Below are 21001 nucleotides of genomic sequence, written 5' to 3' on the forward strand. Positions count from 1 at the left end.
CTGCTAATTCTTGAGTGCCGAGTGGTTGATTATTCGAATTTTCAACAATATATATGAACTTGCAACTAGATAGTTGAATTTTCTTCTAAAAAACATCAGTTTTCTACCAAAAATGCAATAGTTCAATTTTCAGTTATAAACATGACGAAAAAAAAATTGTCAACCAGCTCAATCCAACGAAAAAGAGGAAATGTATTAACAAAATAGTTGAATCATCAACCAAACAGATGAATTTTCAACAAAATAGTTTAGTTTTTAAGCTAAAAGGTGGAATATTTCAGAAAACACTAGAGTTTTAAACCGAAAAAGAATTTTTAACAAGATAGATAATTTTCGAGCAAGAAAGATGAATTTTCAATTAAATACTTAAATTTCTGGTTAAAAAAATACTTTTTGTTTAAAAAAACGAATGTTCCATCAGTTGAATTTAACTGAGAAAGACGAATTTTTGACAAAATAGTTAAACCCTCAAAAAAAATGATGAATTTCCAACAAAGAAGATTATTTTTCTACCCTAACTAACGAAATTTCAACAAGCTGCACGCATTTTCTACCCAATATGTATTAAAATTTTTCATTTATAAAAGATAAGTTTTCTACCAAAAATGGATAAAAAAATTAATTTTCAAAAAAAAAAAATAATAATCTAACAAAATAGTTCAAATTTCTACCAAATTGTTGAATTTTTAAACCAAAAAGAAAAATTGTTTACAAAACTGTTGAATTTAAATACGGCAACGTGAATTTTTGGCAAAAAATAAAATAGTTACATTTTCAGTCAAGAAATTTAATTATCACAACAAAAAAAACAACAAATTTTCAGCAGTATAGTTTAATTTATCATTAAAGCTGACGAAATAAAATTTTCTAAAATCAAAAAAATGAATTAAATTATTCTATAAAAACGTTCAAAATAAATCTTAATGTTAGATGGGAAACATTAAAAATGAAAAAAATTCTACTCTGGAATGCTGATACTTCAAAGATTGCGAACTTGATTTAAAACTAAAAAAAAGTTATTCAGTAAAAATTGCAATAATTAAATTTTTTTATACTCAAATCTTTTCAAATTAGTAATTTCTAAATTGCAAGTTCAGTGGAAGCTTCTAATGTGTCCCCTAAGGGTTTACATTTTTCTTACACCTTCTCTATTCCTTTACACACCCTCCACACACTTACTTGGTGGTGGAAGGGGGGCCTACAGTTTAAGGTGGGTTCCGAACCACCAAGAGCAACAGCCTTAAGTACTTAGAGAAAACCTTTTTCTCTAGAGGTACCGGTCCCACGACTCTCCGGAGATGAACAACTCCCTTACTAGGCTAGTGTTCACCGCATGGGCCACCGAGACTCTTCCAGAGTGCTCGGCATTTCGACAGGTGAGTTTTTAAGGTTAATTCGTGCCCTTCAACGAGTGCCACGTCCCGTTTATTCTGTAATATCTTTTTATCACTTGTCTGGAGATGAACTCTCTAAGTAGAGTTCCGTGACACGTGTTGCTGGACCACGAAAACGTGCTAAGCTCCGAATCCGGAGGTGACTGATACCTGATGCGTCAATGGCCATGCCACGCATGAGTCTAGTGCGGACAGTGGTATTCACGATGTGATTAATAGAATGAGTAATTAAAATACATCAAACTAGGTGAATTAATTGTATTAAAATTTATTAAAAACTCGGTTCGAAAACGAGGTTAGGTTGTCGGGGAAGTTTTACAAGAATTAAAAAGTGTGGTTTAATTTGAGCGGGTAATCCGGTATGTGTTTTTTGTTTTGTTTTGGTGCAGCATTAGAAGTTGATGAGGGAAATGGCCGGAAGTGAATAGAGTATAGTTTAAATTGCAAGTTATACTTTCCAATCTCAGAAATCTCTCAAATTGTAACCATTTGAAATTATTAAAATTATTCATTTACGGATTTATTAACTGATTTATTTGTTTAAATCTTCAACTAAACACAGGACAATTATATTTACACCTAAAGTTATTAAATTAAAAACTAACTATCAAAGATTTTGATATTAAATTTTGAAATATTTAATATCGGTATTCAGGGTGACCGTTTTAATCAATGAATATAATTCCCGGTTTCTCCCCGGTTCGAAATATTTTTTCCGGTCAATAAAATGTAAAAAATCGAAATATAAAGCTAAAAAGTGAAAGTACAAGTAATACAATATAAACAACAAACTAAAGAATTTAAGGTGGAACTTTTGAATTTTTAACTTTTAAAATTAAAGTTTAAAAGTTTTTAAATTTCAAAACTTTCTATTGAATTGGTCAATTATTTACACGTATAAACTGAAAGGTACCAACAATTTTCAACTGAATAATTTCAAGTTTAATGAATTTAAACTGCAAAATTGGGAATTTTTAACGTGTGTCAATTATAGAGTTCAAAGATTTAGATTAAGTTCCAAAAATATAAATCCAGATTAACATTATTAATACTGTAAATTACACAATAAATCAATGAACTTTAAAAATGGTCAAAATTATATTATTCAGTTATTTTAGGCCAATAAATATTTTTAAATTTACATTTTTTCAACTTAAAAGTTCTTAAATTATAATTAAAATTATTTTAATTTTAAATAGTTTAAGCATTCTTGAAAAACTTTAAAATTGTATTTCCAAATCTTAAGAAATCTAGAAGTATTTTTTAATTTTTTCAAATTTAGCTTAATTTTTGAAATTTTTTCAAAACTTCTCAATGACTTTAAAAATTAATTGAATTTTTCCTACAAATTTGAGAAAATCTTGCGAAATAAAAAAAATGTCCTTAAAATTTGGATTTATAAATAACAATTGAACGCTTATTATTTTTAGAAACAATTAGAATAATTTTAAGAGATATTTAGAAGTTTGAAAGCGATTAAAAATTAATTCAGAACTTGAAATGATTTCAAATAATTTTAACGAAGTGTGTTTACCGAAAAAATGCGGTTATACGTAACGAAATTTCGGTGAAAAGACTCACAACCTAATTTAAAACAAAATGTAGATTTTTGCAGTTTACAAAAAATGTAGAGGCTTTTTAAGAATTGTGAAAGGCTCCAAACGAATATAAACATTTTCTTTAAATACCTAGGAAAATTGAAAATCATTCATTTTTTAAAATTATTTTAACAGAGTATTCAAAAAGATTTTAAGAGAATTCCAATATTATTAAAAACGACCCAAAAAGAATTTAAGGACTTTTTTTATTTTTAATATTTTCTAAAAATTGTAGGAAAAATTTTAGTCAGTTTAAAATATGTTTAGAAGTTCTGCATTTTTTTCAAAAACTTCGTTTAAATTACTTGATATCATTTTAAGTTTTTAATTAATTTTGAATCTTTTTAAAACTTCTAAATATCTTTTAAAATTACTCAACTTCTTCTGAAAATAATTTCGCTTACAAATTAAACATTTTAATAAGTAGAACAATAAAAATTGTAACGTTAAAATGTTAAAAGCTTTTCAAAATTGTAACAATTCAAAGCTTTCTATGTCAAACATTTAAGTCTCAAATTGTTTACTTTTGAATATTTGGCTTCAATTTAGCCATCTTAAATTATAAGTCAAATATTGCTAAATATTTAGCCTTTTTCTTAATCAACATTTTTTTTAATGAAATGGGTTTAAAATTGAATAATTTAGACTGAAAAAAAAATTTTAATTGAATAAACGCCTTTAGATAAGAATTAATTACGAATCTGGAAATTCTTTAACTTTCAACGGATTTGAAATCGTTTTATCAAATCAATTATCTTACAGTTTTTAATACTTAAAGTACCGATCCGTTTTAAAAATTATTTATTTATATTTACAGTTGATAAAATAAAACTGTCTTTTTTTATCGAAAATTTGCAAGTTTACACGTTTTTAATTTTTAATTGTTTAAGTCTACAAGACTGCACGTTAAAATTCATTAAATTAAAAATATAAGCTTAAAAATAAAAATCTAAAATAGAAAAATTTTCAGGTAAAATTTTCGAATTACTTATTATAAGCTGAATGATATCATAATTTATAAATATATCATTTCAACTAATTATTTTAAAAACTATTGAAATCGAATTTGGACAGATTTTTCTTCTGAAAATTTGTAAAATTCCCAGTCAATAAATAAATTCACTTAAGAAAAGGATAAATTGATATGAACTGAATTTGTTTACTATTAAAAAAAAAACGCTTCTGTTGAGAACAAACCTTAGATTGTTTCTGACAGTATCCCAAGGCCATAACGTGGACTGAGCAGTAGTGTCTTTTGGTTCTTCATCTTTGCCTCCATTCTCAGATGGTTCCTTTTTAACTTCTTCGCCATTAGTTTTACTGAAATCAATCTTCTGGGCGATTTTGGCCAAATTCTCCGACAAGGTCAAGGGTCTGAAAAAAAAATATTTTTTTGAATTATGTTGTTTCCTTTATTCAAAATTCGAAACTATATTATTTTAAGGTAGCTTAGTCAGGTAAATTCTCCCATAAATAAAAACGATAGGTAAAACAATAGAAAAATAACCGTAAGATGTAGCAACCATTTATAAATACATCAATAACAATTTGTACTAGATTTCAAAATTAGAATTGCATTAAAAATAAAATCTGCTACAGTTTTTTTCGAGGTTAAGTTCACAAGTAAGCAAATTATTTTATATTTAAGGAGAGCATTCACAAACAGAAGAGTTTTTTATTTACAATAATTAAACCAGCACTTACGCTTGATAAATTTCTTGACCATCATATGTGATTTCTTGAATCAAATTCTCAATCGGTGCTTCCACCGAAACGTTTACACTGTTTACAGAATTAGAATACGACATTCTTCATGCGATCTGTATCATCGAATATTTATATTACACTTTTTTCACTATTTACAATGTATTCATTATATTTGCTTCCCTTGATTTGATTTTCAAATGGGTTTTTCTTACACAAAAGAAACAATAGTCGCGCAAATGACAACAATCACACCAAATCACCCAATGTGAAACGTCGCCATTTTGTACCCACAGATGTCAAATGGAGAACGAATCACAACGTACCGTTTCCGTTAGAACATGCTAAAGATTAATTATGATTGGCAAATTTTGTGGACAAATATTAGACCGCGCATTTTCAAAAGAAAAAAACTAAGTACTTATTTTCGCCCATCAAATTCCCGGTTGTAAATATCAAATCTTAAAATGTTTCAGTTTTCTTACGACTTTTTTTAGACATCTTTACATTTACAAGTTTTAAATTATTTTTGAGTCTTTTCAAAACTTCAAAATCTCTCATTAACTTACTCGAATTTTTTTAAAACTTTGTAATCCTAAAAAAATTAACAATTTTGCTTTAAAATCTTAAATCTTCATTTTCGAAAATAATTTGAAATGTTTTAAAATATTTATAAATTTTATTTTAGAACAAAATTTTTAAAATAACAAATCATGAAATTTCTCAATCAATTTTAGGGAAAAAATTTTATTCTTTTGAAAGCTTTCAAAATTCTTTAAACGCTTCAAACTTTTATTTCAAAATTTTACTTTTATGTTTCTACTACTATCTTAGAAAATCATTTGAAATGTTTTCAAATATTTTTCAATTTTCTGTCAGAAATCATTTTTCACAATAAAAAATGATGAACTTTTCCCATGAATTAAAAAAACCTTGTTTGAATCTCAAAGGTTCCAAATATCTCTTAAACTTACTCGAACTTAACTAAAACTTTTTCATCTTGCAAAAATTAACCATTATTTCTTAGAACTAATTTTTCAAAATAAAAAATCATGGAATTTTCTCATTAATCTTAGGAAAGCTTTTTTATTTTCAAGAATCTCAATTTTGTTTGTAAACTTTTCAAATTTCACATTAGTTTAAACAAAGTAAAATTTCAACAAAAAAGGTAATAGACGATATTTCTACTGAAAAAGATTTCACGTTTAAATCAAAAAGAGTTATATTCAACCAAATCAGATGAATTTTTAACAATATATTTTTATTCCGAAAATATGAATTTTCGAGAAAAAATAATAATTTTCAACCAGGTTATTGAATTTTTTACCAAAAAGATGAATTTAAAAAAAAACTAGGAATTTTGAAGAAAATAAATTTTTTACAAAAAAAAAGAATTTTCAACAAATGACAGTTGAGTTGCAAAAACAAAAAAAACGAATTTTCAATCAAATAATTAAATCCTCAATCAAGAAAACTATTTTTCAAAAAAAAAAAATTGAATTTTAACCGGAAAGATGGGATTTTTGCCAAGAGAACAATTTTATAACAACATTTAAACTGACTCAAATTATTCCTAAATCTTTTTTAAATATTTCAAAATAAATCAATATTGCTTTAAAATCTGTAGGATTATTGTCAACGTTTTTTGAAATGATTAGAAGATAACAGTTTTTTTAATCTTTCAAAACGCTTTTAAACTTTATTTCAAAATCTTCAAAAATCCACATTTTGTTAATAATTTCTTCAACTTTTAAATTGTTTGAAAAAGGACGAATTTTCAACAAAGCATTGAAATCTCAAATCAAAAAAGATTATTGTTCAACAAGTTTTATTTTTAACCATAAAAGGTGACATTTTTGCCGAAAGAGAAGAATTTTCCACAAATTAGTTACATTTTTTAAGTCGAATATATGAATTTGTAGTAAAAAAAAAGTTAATTTTAAACCAAATAAATAGTTGTATTTTCAACAAAATAGATGAATCTTCTAGCATTATTTGATATTGCAACTGAAATCAATAATAGTTGAATTCATCTAAAGAAAACGAATTTTGAACAAAATTTTAATTAAAAAAATTCCAATTTTCGAGAGAAAAAAAATCATTTTTAACCAGGTCATTGAATTTTCTATCTATTTTTCGCAAAATACATGGATTTTTAACCATAAACTGGCATTTTTAACCGAAAAGGTGGAATTTCTGTCAAGAGAATATTTTTCAAACATCTAATTTTTCAGAATAGAAAAACATTTATAATTGTCTCAGTTCTTAAGAAAATTTGGTTGTTTTCTTAGTCTTCAAAAAGTCCTAAAAGGCTTCAAAATATTTTTTTCAACATCTTCAAAATTTTATAATTTGTTAAAGATTCTTTTGAAATATTTTCAAACTTCTAATATTTCAAAGAATGTTTAACAAAATGTAAGTATATGAAGATATTGAAAAAAATATTTCGAAGCCTTTTGCGAATTTTTACAGACTTTAAGAAAACATTTAAATTTTCTTAAGAACTGAGACAATTATCAATGATTTTTTATTCTGAAAACTTAGACGTTTGAAAAATGTTCTCCAGGCAGAAATGCCACCTTTTCGGTTAAAAATTAATGTATTTTGTGAAAAATAGATAGAAAATTCAATTACCTGGTTAAAAATGATTTATTTATCTCGGAAACTGATATTTTCAGAATTAAAACTTTGTTCAAAATTCGTCTTTTTTGTATGAATTTAATTATTATTAAATTAAGTTAAAATATTTAATATTAAATTTTTCGTTAAGAATTTATCTTTTTTGATTGAAAATTCAACTACTTTGTTTAAAGCTTCAGTACTTTGTTACAAATTTATTTACTTTGTAATTAAATATTCATAATTTTAGATGAAATTTCGGCAAAAATGTCACCTTTTACGGTTAAAAATGTAACTTGTTGAACAATAATCTTTTTTGTTGAAGATTTCAATGTTTTGTTGAAAATTCGTCCTTTTTAAAACATAATTTAAAATTTGAAAAAATTGTTGACAAAATGTGAATTTTTGAAGAATTTAAAACAAAGTTTAAAAGCGTTTTAAAAGATTCGAAAACTTTTATCTTCTGATCATTTAAAAAATGTTGACAATGATCTGCAAGATGTTAAGGCAATATTTATTTATTTTGAAATATTAAAAAAAATAGGAATAATTTGAGTCAGTTTAAATGTTGTTTGAAAATTGTTCTCTTGGAAAAAATTCCATCTTTCCGGTTAAAATGCAATTTTTGGTTTGAAAAATAATTTTCTTGACTGAGGATTTAATTATTTGATTGAAAATTCGTTTTTTTTTAATTCAACTGTAATTTGTTGAAAATTCTTTCTTTTTTCTAATAAATTTATTTTGTTCAAAATTCCTTTTTTTTTTTAATTCATCTTTTTGGTAGAAAATTCAATAACCTGGTTCAAAATTATATTTTTTTTCTCAAAAATTCATATTTTCGGAATTCAAATAAAAATATTTGGTTAAAAATTCATTTTATTTGTATAAATATAACTCTTTTTGATTTAAAAGTAAAATCTTTTTCAGTTGTAATATCATCTATTACCTTTTTTGTTGAAATTTTACCTTTTTTTAACTAATGTGAAAGTTGAAAAGGATTCAAACAAAATTAAAACAAAATTGAGATTCTTGAAAATAAAAAAGCTTTCTTAAGATTCATGGGAAAATTCCATAATTTTTTATTTTAAAATATGTCAAAATAATGTTTAACAAAACGTTTTTTTTTTTAAATGATTTTCTTGAAACCTTAGAGAATTTAAAGTTTCTAAACGTTTTAATGCGATCCCCGACTCGAATTCGTATTCCCGGTTAATTCCCATTTTTATCAGAAAAAGGTTTGTATTCTCGTATAATATAATAAAGTCCAACAATTAGCAAAGAAATACAAATTTTTATTGCATCACGATAAAAATCAATAAGCAACATACTTCAATATTACAGCATCTATAAAATATTTCCCTGTCTTTTTGTTTACGTGGTCTACACTGATTACTGACTAGCAAAAGAGACACAAAAGAGTATAAATTCAATCTAATAAATCTGCTTATAACAATATCTTTTCGTCGCTCTATAATCAATAATAGATAAATATCGTATTTCTTAATACATCAATAAATTCACAGTGAAATATACCCTCGAAAGTCAACATTGAACGATTGCCAGAAGATTACAACAAAAAAAACTTGAAAATGTATCAAATTCCTCTTTTCTGCAGTCTCAAAGTGATTGGAGTTTGAATGATTTTCAAAATCATCTTAGAATTTTCACAAGAATTCTCATAAATCTGTGTGTATATAATCACAGATAAGTTTCTACTTGACATATAATTGCAAACTAGAAAAATTTAAAAAATCGTAATCAAAATGATTGAACAAATCCCTTCAAAAAAGTTTAAATCTTATTTGTAAACAAGTTTTCTAATAAAATAATGAAAACAGAATAAATGGAATAGTATAAAAAAATGAAGAGATTCTACTCGTATGAATCCAACTATCACCATAATCTGAATACCTATGTATAAATATATTTAAAGCTATAATCAATAATAGCATTTAACAATTCGCATCATGCATTCAATTAACGAGATTGCTTCTCGATTTAATCAACATTATACCAAAGAGAACGCGATGTTGCTATTTGTACAAATGCAGTAAAAATGACAGTGCAGAAGTCTAGAAAACATCAATAACGACTTTTTCTATCTACTTAATTTTTCTTTAAGCCAATCTTCGGTCAATTCCTCCAGCTCGCGCACTTCAAATACTTTTGTGAGCTCGGCTTCTCTTTGCAGTACAAGTTTCATTCCTGCATAGAGAACTTGCAATTCCATTTGAATATCTCTGGGAGTATAGAAGATGAAACACATAGGAAAGGAGACGCGACCATCGGCGTGTTCCATTTTGTAGCTATAAACAATATATCTTGGCTGATGGGCAGGTATAAGATCTTGAACTGCATCCATCTGGATATCCTGGATGTAAGAAACAATTATTAAGGCTTTTGCACAATTTTAATTATTATTAATTATACCAGTAAGCAATTCTATTTTCTGGTTAGCGTATTTTTTAGAAAATTTCAACGTATTTAAAAGAATTATAAAGGAGATAATTCAAAATTTTCCATTTTAGCATTTTTGGAATTTAGGACATTTAAAAAAATTTCAGATCTAAAATAACGACTATATCTTTCAAGATTCTAGGTTATTTATAATAAATTATAAATAATTTTCAATCTATTTTAATAACTTTAAAGTATTTTGAAGAATTTCAAGAGTATTTTTTAGAAAATTTCAACCTTTTTGAAAGGATTATGAGGAAGATAATTTCAAATTTTCATTTTTAGGATTTAGGGCATTCTAAAAGATTTTAAAGTTAAAATAAAGACTATTTTTCAAGACTTTAGATTATTTATAGCAAATTCTAAATAATTTTCAATCTATTTTAATATTTTTAATGTATTTCGAAGAATTTAAACAAAAATGGATCTCTATAAAGAATTTTTAGAAAATTTATAACTCAACTAATTTTCAATCTAATTAAATAATTTCAAAGAATTTATCAAAATGATCGCTTTAGAGTATTTTCAGAAAATTTCAACGTATTGGAAATGATTTAAAGGAGATAATTCAAAATTTTCCGTTTTACCTTTTTTAGGAATGAGGGAATTTACAAACATTTAGGAATTAAAATAACTACTATTTTCAAGATTTTAGGTTATTTATAACAAATCCTAACTATTTTTCAATCTCTTTTAATAATTTCAAAGTATTTCGAAGAATTTTCTGAAACTTAACTCTTTAGAATATTTAGAAAATTTCAACGAATTTAAAAGGATTATAAAGAAGATAATTTAAAATTTTCCGTTTTAGCATTTTTATAATTTAGGACATTTAAAAAGATTTCAGATTTAAAATAACGACTATATCTTTCAAGATTCTAAGTTATTTATAATAAATTATAAATAATTTTCAATCTATTTTATTAATTTCAAAGTATTTTGAAGAATTTCATAAAACTTAACTCTTTAGAGTATTTTTTAGAAAATTTCAACATTTTTGGAAGGATTATAAAGAAGATAATTTCACATTTTCATTTTTATGATTTAGGGCATTCTAAAAGATTTCAAAGTTAAAATAACGAATATTTTTCAAGATTGTAGATAATTTATATTAAATTGTACATAATTTTCAATTTATTTTAATATTTTGAATGTTTTTCGAAGAATTTAAACAAATGGATCTCTTTAAAGAATTTAAAAAAAATTTATAATAAAGCCCAACTAATTTTCAATCTAATTTAATAATTTAAAAGAATTTCGAAGAATTTATCAAAGTGATCTCTTTACTGTATTTTCAGAAAATTTCAAGGTATTTGAAAGGATTATAAAGCAGATAATTCAAAAATTTTCGTTTTACCTTTTTTCGGATTCAGGTAATTTTAAAAGACTTCGCAATTAAAATAACTACTATTTTCAAGATTTTAGGTTATTTATAACAAATCCTAATTATTTTTCAATCTCTTTTAATAATTTCAAAGTATCTCGAAGAACTTTATGAAACTTAACTCTTTAGAATATTTAAAACATTTCAACGGATTGAAAAGGATTATGAAGGAGATCATTTAAAATTTTCCGTTTTAGCATTTTTAGAATTTAGGAAATTTAAAAAGATTTCAGATTTAAAATAACGACTATATTTCTCAAGATTCTAGGTTATTTATAATAAATTATAAATAATTTTCAATCTATTTTAATAATTTCAAAGAAGAATTTCATAAAACTAAACTCTTTAGAGTATTTTTTTAAAAATTCCAACTTATTTGAAAGGCTTATAAAGAAGATAATTTAACATTTTTAGGATTCAGGACATTCTAAAAGATTTCAAAGTTAAAATGACGACTATTTTTCAAGATTTGAGGTTATTCATAATAAATTCTAATTAAGATTTTCAAACGAATGAAAATCGTTACCCATGTATGAATATTTATGAGAAAGATTCCAGGGTGGCCGTTTTAATCGAAGGAAAAAATCCTGGTCATTTCGCGGTTTCTCCCGGTTCACCATAAACTTTCACAGCCATTGAAATAAAAAAATTCGAACTCTGGACGTTTACATTTTTTTGATGTGAAGTAATTAAAACTGATTTGCAAATTAAAACACTTAAATTGGAACTCTTTTGAATTTTATACTTTCAAAGTTGAAGTTTAAAATTTTTTATTTAAACGCTCAATAATTTACACGAATAAAATTGAAGTTTTTTAACGCTTTTTAATTAAACAATTAAAAATTATATGCCGTTAAATTGTAAATTTTTTTTAACTTTTGCAAATTGCACTAGGGTGTCTACTCAAGTGACGGAAAAAAATTCGCTGACAATTCCAGGGTTTTTCAGGTATCTTAAGTTTTTTTTTAGGTATTATTTTTCATAGTACGCAAGCCATTTAAATATTTCACATTTTTTTTAAACAATCGGTTTAGAATATGTATTCACTTTCACGAGTTTATTATAAACTTTTTTTTCAGTTTCTAGGAATTCAAATAATATGTTTAACTTATAAACCTTTTCCAAATTTTATTACAAGATATTCCTGAATATAGGAACACCATCGATTAATTACATAATTAAATAATTCTAAAAACATAATTAATCATTCCTTGAATGTATTTCTAAAGTTCATGCATTTGAATAATGAATCATACCAAATTTTATTTTCTTATTCTTAAAATTCAATTTAAGTCGCTTCAACATCTTACATTTTCAAGTAAAAAAATTGCATTTTTAAGAAGATAGTTGAATTTTTAAATAAAAAGAATCAATTTTCAACCAAATAGTTGAATTTTCAACTAAAAAAGAACAGTTTTTAACCAAAATGGAATAGATAAATTTTCAGATAAAAAATTACTTTTAAACCAAAAAAAAACCAACAAATTTTTAACAAGTGATGAATTGTCAAATATAAATTATGAATCTTCAACTGGAATAGATGAATTTGAAAATAAAAAGATGCTTTTTTAATAAATAAGTTTAAATTTTAACCAATCAGTTTTACTTGAATTTTTAACCTAAAAGATAAACTTTCAAATAAAAAGATTAATTTCCAACAAAAAAGTAATTTTTTAACAATATAAATGAATTTTAAACTAAACAAGTTGAATTTTGAACTACATAGTTAAATTCTACTAAAAAAAGACAATTTTCCAACAAGCACATGTTCCATTTAAGGGGTTATATCTAGTTATTTTAAGCGATTTAAATTTTTTTATTAATGTTAATAACATTTGATTAAAATTGACTACATATGATCTATTACTACATATTTTTGGGTACTTTTTATTTAGAAATTCTGAAAATTGGACGAAACATGGCTGCTGCCGCAAAACACGTTTTCTTATTTTTATTTGCGGTGAGCATGATAACTCCGGGACAAATTATCTTAAATCAAAATACCAAGAAAAGTTGCATTTTAAACCTAAAAGATGAGTTTTTAACTTAAATTATACATTTTTAACTAAAATAATTAAATTTTCCACAAAAAAAAATAATTTCTACAAAAAAAAATTTGAACTAAAAAAGATAATTTTCCACCAAAAATTGAAGTTTAATTTTTAGTAAAAAAATTAAAGTTCAACCAAAGAGATAAGTTTTTATCTGAAATAAATCAAGTTATAATAATAATGTTTTTTAACTAAATAGTTCTAGTTTTAACTGAAGAAGTTAAATAATCATTAAAAAAATTTAATGTTCAGACAAAGAAAACACGAATTTTCATCAAAATAGCCCTTTATTTAAACCAAATGATAAATTTTAATTTTTAATCAAAAACAGTTGAACTCGACCAAAAAATAAGATTTTTCAACTAAGAAAGATTTTTCAAATAAGACAAAGCAAAAATTACACACAAGCTGCTGATATTTCAAAAAAAAAGTTGAATTTTCAACCAAAAATATGCATATCCTACAAAAGAAACAATTTTCAACTAACATAAGAACTATTAACTTTCAAACAAAAAAAGAACAGTTAATTTTCATTTAAAAAAAAGTAATTTCAAACAACAATTTTTGTCAACAAAATAGTTCAATATAGTAATATAAAGCTACTTTTACAAATAAAGAATCGTTTTTAATCAATTTTAGATTGAAATTAAAACCAAAAGTGAGCACACTCTCAAAAAAATTCCCTGGCATTTCCAGATATATGAAAATGACCTGACAATTCCAGGTTCTTTTTGGTTTTTCAGGTAGAGTATATCGTATACTCCCCGTGTATAGTTAAAAGATTTGATAAATATAAATCCACGTCATCATTTTCAAAGCTCTACATGGAAGAATAAATCAATAAATTTGTAAATTTTCAAAATTGTAACATTTTTTATATTAGAAGATGAATTACTTTAATTTTAAGACGTTAGGAACTAATGATTGTTCAATTGTTATTTATACATCAAAATGTGTTTTTATTTAGAAATTTTTTAAAATATTCTCTTCAAATTATGCTTTCAAAATACAATTTTTATTATCTTGAAAAGTTTAAAAATCCTTAAAAAGCTTCAGTATTTTATTTTAAAATCTTCAAAAATCTACATTTTGTTTAAATGTGTTGAAATTTATTCAAGTTTTTAATTATTGTTGAATCTTCCCAAAACTTATAAATATCTCTTAAACTTACTCAAACACCCCCTGAATTATTAATTGTTTAAATGTTATTTACATATCAAAATTCAACAATTTTAAGAAGAAATAAACTTTTTTTAAATAGAACAATTAAAATTGACCTTCAAAGTTTAAATTTAGCTCTATGAAATTTTAACGATTCAAGGCTTTCTATTTTATACCGTTCAGTTTCAAATGGTTTAATTTTAAATATTTATTTTGTAATTCCTCACCTTAAAACAAAAGTCAAATATTACTGAATCTAAAAAAAATGTCTTTTTGTTGATGAAAAAGGTTCAAATTCAATGGGTTAAAATGGACTATTTTAGACTGTAATAATAATTTATTAGAATTCGAAATTATTTTAATATTGAAAATAGTTTATGAAGTTTCAATCAGACGTTTCACCACTGTTTAACTATTAAGGGTTTTGAATTGAAAAAATTTCCATTTTTAACGTTAAATTATCGAAATTGTTTCATTTTTAACAGATGCAGAATCGCCTTGTAAAATAAATTATTGTTCAATTTTTTATATTCGAACTGCAATTTAATTTTAAGAATCATTAATTATTTATTATATTTACAGTTGACCAAATTAAAATGTTTTTTATCCAAAATTTTCAATTTCAAACGCTTTTGACTTTTAATTGTACAAGTCTTAAATTTGCAATACTTTAAGTGATCAGATATAGTTTTCTTTTAAATAAAATTCCAGATCAAAAATAAATTCACTGGCAATTCACTAGGGGGTCATTCACAAAACACATGATACGTTCAAGGGGTGGAGAAGGTGTTTAAAATTCATGAAAAATGTTTGAATGTTTTATTTTCTGTAAGATCTATAGTTTAATTTTCAATAATAAATAATAATATCTTTAGTTAAATACCTCGATCTGTTCGTCGATGCATATCTTTTGCTTTTCTCTGTCGACTTTCACTGTAAATATAAGATTGTTTAAGTTGTTTTATATAATATTGAAGGCCATGTAATACTTACATGATTAGTACCTTATCAATATTTTTTTACAACACCACACGAACAAGCGGATTGAGATAGCAAATTGACAATTTGGGAAATTGTATACACTCTGAATAATCGTTTGTTTTAAACAATTGTAAATTAATTAAACTTCTCCGCCTATGAAAGAACTCTTCTATGTTCCAAAAGATTCTACAGTCTCTTTCGAAAATTTTGGTGACAAAAAAAATTTGTATTTTGCAGTAGTTCAAAAGTTATTGATTTTGTTGTGACTGCGATCCGACCTTCAGCGCTGATCGAGCACGTTCGAACGCGCGCGGGTATCATATTGAGTACAATATGACACGAATTTTCAACTGAAATGGTAAATGTGCATAAAAAAAATGAATTTTTAATCCAGTAGTTCAACATTCTACCGGGTATAGTTAATTTGTTAATCAAAAAGATGAATTTTCAACCAAGAAGATTAATTTTCTACTAAAAAAGATGAATTTTCAACAAAATAGATCCATTACACAGTCACACAAAAAAAAGTGTGCGGATCTGGTAACAAGATACACGTCCTATGGATTTTGGGGCGCTGAATTCAAATTCGGTATCAAAAATCACCCATCACCCTAATTTTCCTATATTAAGTTCCCGTTGTAACACAATAAAATTCATTTCATTGAACTACAGGTGGTTAAAAATTTAGACGCACATTACTCATTTGAAGAAACTTAGAACTACAAGTAGAATTGACCCCATTTCAATTTAACTGACAATGTTTGTATCAATTAAAATGTAGAACTTAACTTAAACATGCAAATGAATAAGAGTTTTATTCAAAATTTTTTTCTTTCTGCTTTTCTTAAACTTAAGGGATATATTTATACTATCTTTCGTGTTTACATTTTATCTTCCTTTTTATCGTAATTAAATTGATTTATAGACCTACTTCAGTCTATTTTCTGCCTGCTATAACGTGTCCTTTTTTCTTCGAAGGAACGATGCAAAGGGTTACGCTTACGTTTAAGACCTACATTCGCTTCCCTTTTCAACATCTAGCAAAAATCAGCCATCATGACCTCGTCTCATCTACCCTGATATCGTTGTTCCATCACTTGATGAAAACGTTCCCCTTGTTCTTCGCTGAAATCACCAACATTTTCTGGAAACTTATACAGATGGGAATCTAGAAAGTGAAGTTTTAAATTCATCAAGCAGCCTAACTTTTTGTAGTTTCTTATCATTTTCGCAAAAATATTCTCGTAGTCTGGACTTTTTTTTGTTACCCAGGAAATTTGCGTTTACTGCTTTAAAACTTTCCCAAGCGTCCATTTTAATTTTCGTCATGTGGCTCACGAAATTAGTATCTCTTGTCAATATTCGAATCTGTGGTTCATCAAAGACTCCTTCTTTCAATTTAGCGTCTGAAACATTAGGGAATTTAAGGGATATATACTCACAGCATTGTCCATCTTTGTCTAACGCCTTGCCAAATTGCTTCATGAGCCCAAGCTTTATGCGGAGGGGTGGTAGTAAAATGTTTTCTGGATCAACGAGGCTTTGGTTGATGATATTATGAGAACCAGGTTTGAATGAATCTCTTTAAGGCCAATGTTTTTTGCTGTAATGATTGGCTCGATCTCTGCTATTTCACAGGCATATAAAGCATAGCTCTCTCGTGAAACCTGATTGTTGGCCTAATATCATTGTTATGATTTTGAGATCACCACATATTTGCCATTTGTGATTCGTGTAATTAACTTTTCCAAGAAGCATTTTAACATTGTTATATTCTTCTTTAATGACCGTTGAGTGAGCTATAGGGATAGGAGCGCAAGTATTAGTGTTATGCAGTAAAACAACCTTAATGCTGCGTTTTGACGAATCAGTGAAAAGTCGCCATTCTTCGTCTCTGTACACATTTTTCTTCAAGTGGTTCATTAGTCCGTTAACGTCAGTGCAGTACACTAAAGACGTCTCTTCGTATTAAACGAAAAACTTTCTGAATTCTTTGCCTCTGTCGCGATAGAATGAAACTTGTCTTTTGCTCTAGAAGATTTCTTCTTTTTATAAATGAAGCGGAAAATTCAGCGCCGTCTTTCGGTAACCCTAGATCTCTAATAAAAGCATTCAGTTCTAGTTGCGACTCTAATATTGGAACCTTCAATTTCATTTTATGCACGCCATATTCGTCATTTTCATCAGAATCATCAGAACTATTTTCTGTTCGATCACTGGTTTCACTACCGTCTCCATGACGTTGACTTTCAACTTCCATTCTATCACCTTCTAAAGCGCTTATATCAGTCTGGCGTGTATTTTTATTGATTTCAACTGCTCTTGTGACTGTGCACACATTAATGTACGAAATGTTATTTTTATTTTTGGCGTTGAACCCTTTGACGGAATTCATGCAAAAGTAGCAGTCCTTCACAATAACGGGTTTTTCCATGTGGTTGGTATACAGTACTTGCGGTACTTTTTGTTGTTTGAATTTTTTAGACGATACAACATAAGTCTGCAGGAATTGTAAATGACGTGAGGAAACCATTTTGTTTCTTGGTGCAGCAATTTACGGTCAAAACACTTTTCGTAAAGACTTCACTTCCTCGTTGATTGATTTTCGCAAACTGCTCACTTCATATTTACTGCAAATGTAACAGAATGAATCTGAGCTATTCTTGCAGACATGCGATTAAGAAATGCTCGCGGTTTTTTTCCTTGTAGCATGAGACTCTACACCAACTAAGTGATCCATTGATGAAGAGCTACGGTTGCATGATGACGACGTCGGAGAGCCTGCTTTCCCACCCTGACCAGACGCCGATACTGGGGTTTTTCCCTGCATCGTAATACACTTTTTACCTGTGTCTGCCATGACGGCATGAACGCCGTTTACCCAGGGACTCAGCCAATGTGGATCCGTTGCCCACCGTCACCACGTGGAGGTGCCCTGGTTACAGACACAGCAACAAGCGGTTACGAAACTCCAGACATTTACTGCTATTAATGTCAAAATATGAAAGTACGTAAGAACAGGGTTGCCAGCATAATCGGTTAGGTTAGGTCAGGTTTTGTTAGGTTAGGATAGGTGAAACCTCTATATAGGTTAAGCCGAAGCTGAATGAAACGGTACCGCAAACACAACGGGACAACACAATCAGTTTAATTGTGTTTCGTGAGTTTAGGTTAGACTAGGTTAGATTTATTTCTAGGTTAGGCTCGACTTGACCCATTCGATGTAGCATACATTTGCTACTGGGAAAATATGCTTCCAGAGCTTTACGTGTAGTTCAATAAATTTCTGTTAATTCAGGTTAGGTGAGGTCAGGTTCTGTTGGATAAAGTTATGTTAAATAAGTTGATATCAGGCAAGGGTTGATCCTTCACAGTTGTCGACATGTTTTTGAAGTGAAAATTTGCATCACTGGCATTATTTTGAAATTTATTTGCCTCAGTGCATGATTTTTCGTCATTTTTTGAGGTTATGGCTCAACCATGACGTGATGGGTGATTTTTGATACGCACACTTTTTTTTGTGTGGCTGTGTTATCTATCAGGTATAGCTATTTTTTATCAAAAAGATGCATTTTCAGCCAAGAAGATTAATTTTCTACCAAAAAAGTATTTTCTTTTTAACAAATCAGTTCAAACATTCAATCTAGTAGTTAAATTTTAAACCAAAAAAGATGATTTTTTAATAAAAAAATTTAATAGATGGTATTTAAAATCATGGAGATTTTCAATTTAAATATCAACTACTAATTTTTTTATTGAAAATTCATTTTTTTACAATTTAACTACTAGGTTTAAAGTTTTGAACCGATCTGTTAAACAAATTTTTTTTTGTAGAAAATGAATTTTCTTGGTTGAAAATGTCACTATACTTTGTTGAAGATTAAATTATCGCGTCCAAATGTGCTCGATTAGGCGCTGGAGGTCGGAGTGTAGTCACAAAAAAATCAATAACTTTTGAACTACTGCAAAATACAAACTTTTTTTTCACCCAAATTTTCGGAAGAGATTGTAGAATCTATTGGCACGTGGAAGAATTCTTTCACAAGCGGAGAAATTTAATTAACTTTCAATTGTTTAAAACAAACAATTATTAGTTATTTTGATATAAAAACGGATCGAAAACTGTATAAATTGATTGAAAATAACACCATAGATTTAAAAGTGGCACACTTGAGATATTTTGACCCATAAAAGGCATTAAGGAACATTTTTAAAGTAGATAATAATGGAACGCAATTTTTTAAAAATGTTTAATGGAGGGTTTAACTATTTTTGAAATCTGTTATAAAGTATACATCTCTCATAAAATATCGTGAAATCTTTTCGAATCTTTTAAAATACCCTAAAAGATTTTAAATATAATTTGAGATTCTTTAAGAACCTCGGAAATCTCTCGAGATCCTCTAAAAATTCCTGAAAAATTCGACAATCTTTTGATATCCTTTGAATTACGTAGAAATCTCTGTAAATCATATAATTTCTTTCGAAATATTATGAATACTTTAAAGGCCCTAAAATCTGTAAAAATCATTAGAAATTCCTTGAAATTACCTTTAATTTCACATATTCTCTAAAGTTATCTAGAAATCCGTTAGAATTCTTTGAAATCTATTTTATATAATTGGAATCTTTTTACATGCCCTAGGTTCTTTAGAAGCCTTTGAAATCCCTTGAAATGTATAAAATCCCTTTAATCTTATAAACCCCTTAGTAATCCCACAAAAATCGAATAAATCCTGTAAAAAATTTGAAATGTGTAATATCTTCAAAATTTCTTTAAAAAATTAAAAAATCTTTGAAATCTTGTAAGATCCCATGAAAAAATCCCTTATAATATCCCTTAAAATATTTTTAATCCGTGGAAAACCACTGAAATCTATTAAAAACCCTTAAATTCTGTTCAAATCCTCTGATATCCCTGGAAATCTTCTGAAATCTTACGAAATCAGTTGAAATCCTTTAGAAATTTTTATATTTCTTGAAATTTTCTATAATCTTACAAAAATGGAATAAAATAAAGCAAAATATTTTGAAATCTGTAATATCCTTCAAAATTCATTAAAAAATATATTTAAAATCCTGTAAAATCCCATAAAATCCCATAAAATCTGATAAAGTCCCTTGCAATCCATTGAAATATACTGAAATATATTAAAAACCCTTAAATTCTGTTTAAATCCTCTAAAATCACTGAAAAACTTTTCAATTTTTGTAAATTCGTTGAAAACTATAAAAATTCCTTATAATCTTATGGCATTTATCTTGAAAGCCCTTGACATTTTTTAAATACCGTAAAACTGCATTGAAATATTCCTTAGGAATTTAAAATCCTTTGAGACCCCATAAAATTCGCAGAAATCTCTAGAAGTCCATTAAAAATTCATGCGGTTTCATTTAACCCTTAAACGGCCAAAACGCCACTACCGGTACACTGCTTTTCAACGGCCAATAACTAAGACTATTCGACACTAGAAAAAATTGGGACACATATATTTTTATTGCTTAAGATCTTCTCTTTCCGACGGTGCCAATGAAATTCCTCAAAAAATGTTCTTATTATCCCAAAATGCAGTTTAAACAAAAAAAAAAACGTGATTTTTCGTGCCTATTTTTTTTGTGAACCATTTTCCAAAGCTTTTCGAGTCTGTAATT

The 21001-nt window shown here is 26.7% G+C and overlaps 2 protein-coding genes across 2 annotated transcripts in view; both read right to left on the reverse strand.

Moving 5' to 3' along the window:
* Positions 1 to 4980, reverse strand: part of LOC117178445 (mediator of RNA polymerase II transcription subunit 17) — a 26763-nt gene extending 21783 nt beyond the window's left edge. The window contains exons 1-2 of the mRNA XM_033369871.1: positions 4697 to 4980; positions 4190 to 4366 (exon numbers count right to left, since the gene is read on the reverse strand). Of these exons, the coding sequence (XP_033225762.1) occupies positions 4190 to 4366; positions 4697 to 4800 (281 nt within the window). The 5' untranslated portion in view covers positions 4801 to 4980. The remainder of the gene's footprint in view (positions 1 to 4189; positions 4367 to 4696) is intronic.
* Positions 4981 to 8586: 3606 nt separating this feature from the next.
* Positions 8587 to 21001, reverse strand: part of LOC117179002 (glia maturation factor beta) — a 17369-nt gene continuing 4954 nt past the window's right edge. Inside the window, exons 3-4 of the mRNA XM_033370612.1 lie at positions 15252 to 15301; positions 8587 to 9686 (exon numbers count right to left, since the gene is read on the reverse strand). Coding sequence (XP_033226503.1) covers positions 9414 to 9686; positions 15252 to 15301 — 323 coding nt within the window. The 3' untranslated portion in view covers positions 8587 to 9413. The remainder of the gene's footprint in view (positions 9687 to 15251; positions 15302 to 21001) is intronic.

This window comes from Belonocnema kinseyi, chromosome 8, assembly GCF_010883055.1.
Source record: "Belonocnema kinseyi isolate 2016_QV_RU_SX_M_011 chromosome 8, B_treatae_v1, whole genome shotgun sequence".
Lineage (NCBI taxonomy): Eukaryota > Metazoa > Arthropoda > Insecta > Hymenoptera > Cynipidae > Belonocnema > Belonocnema kinseyi.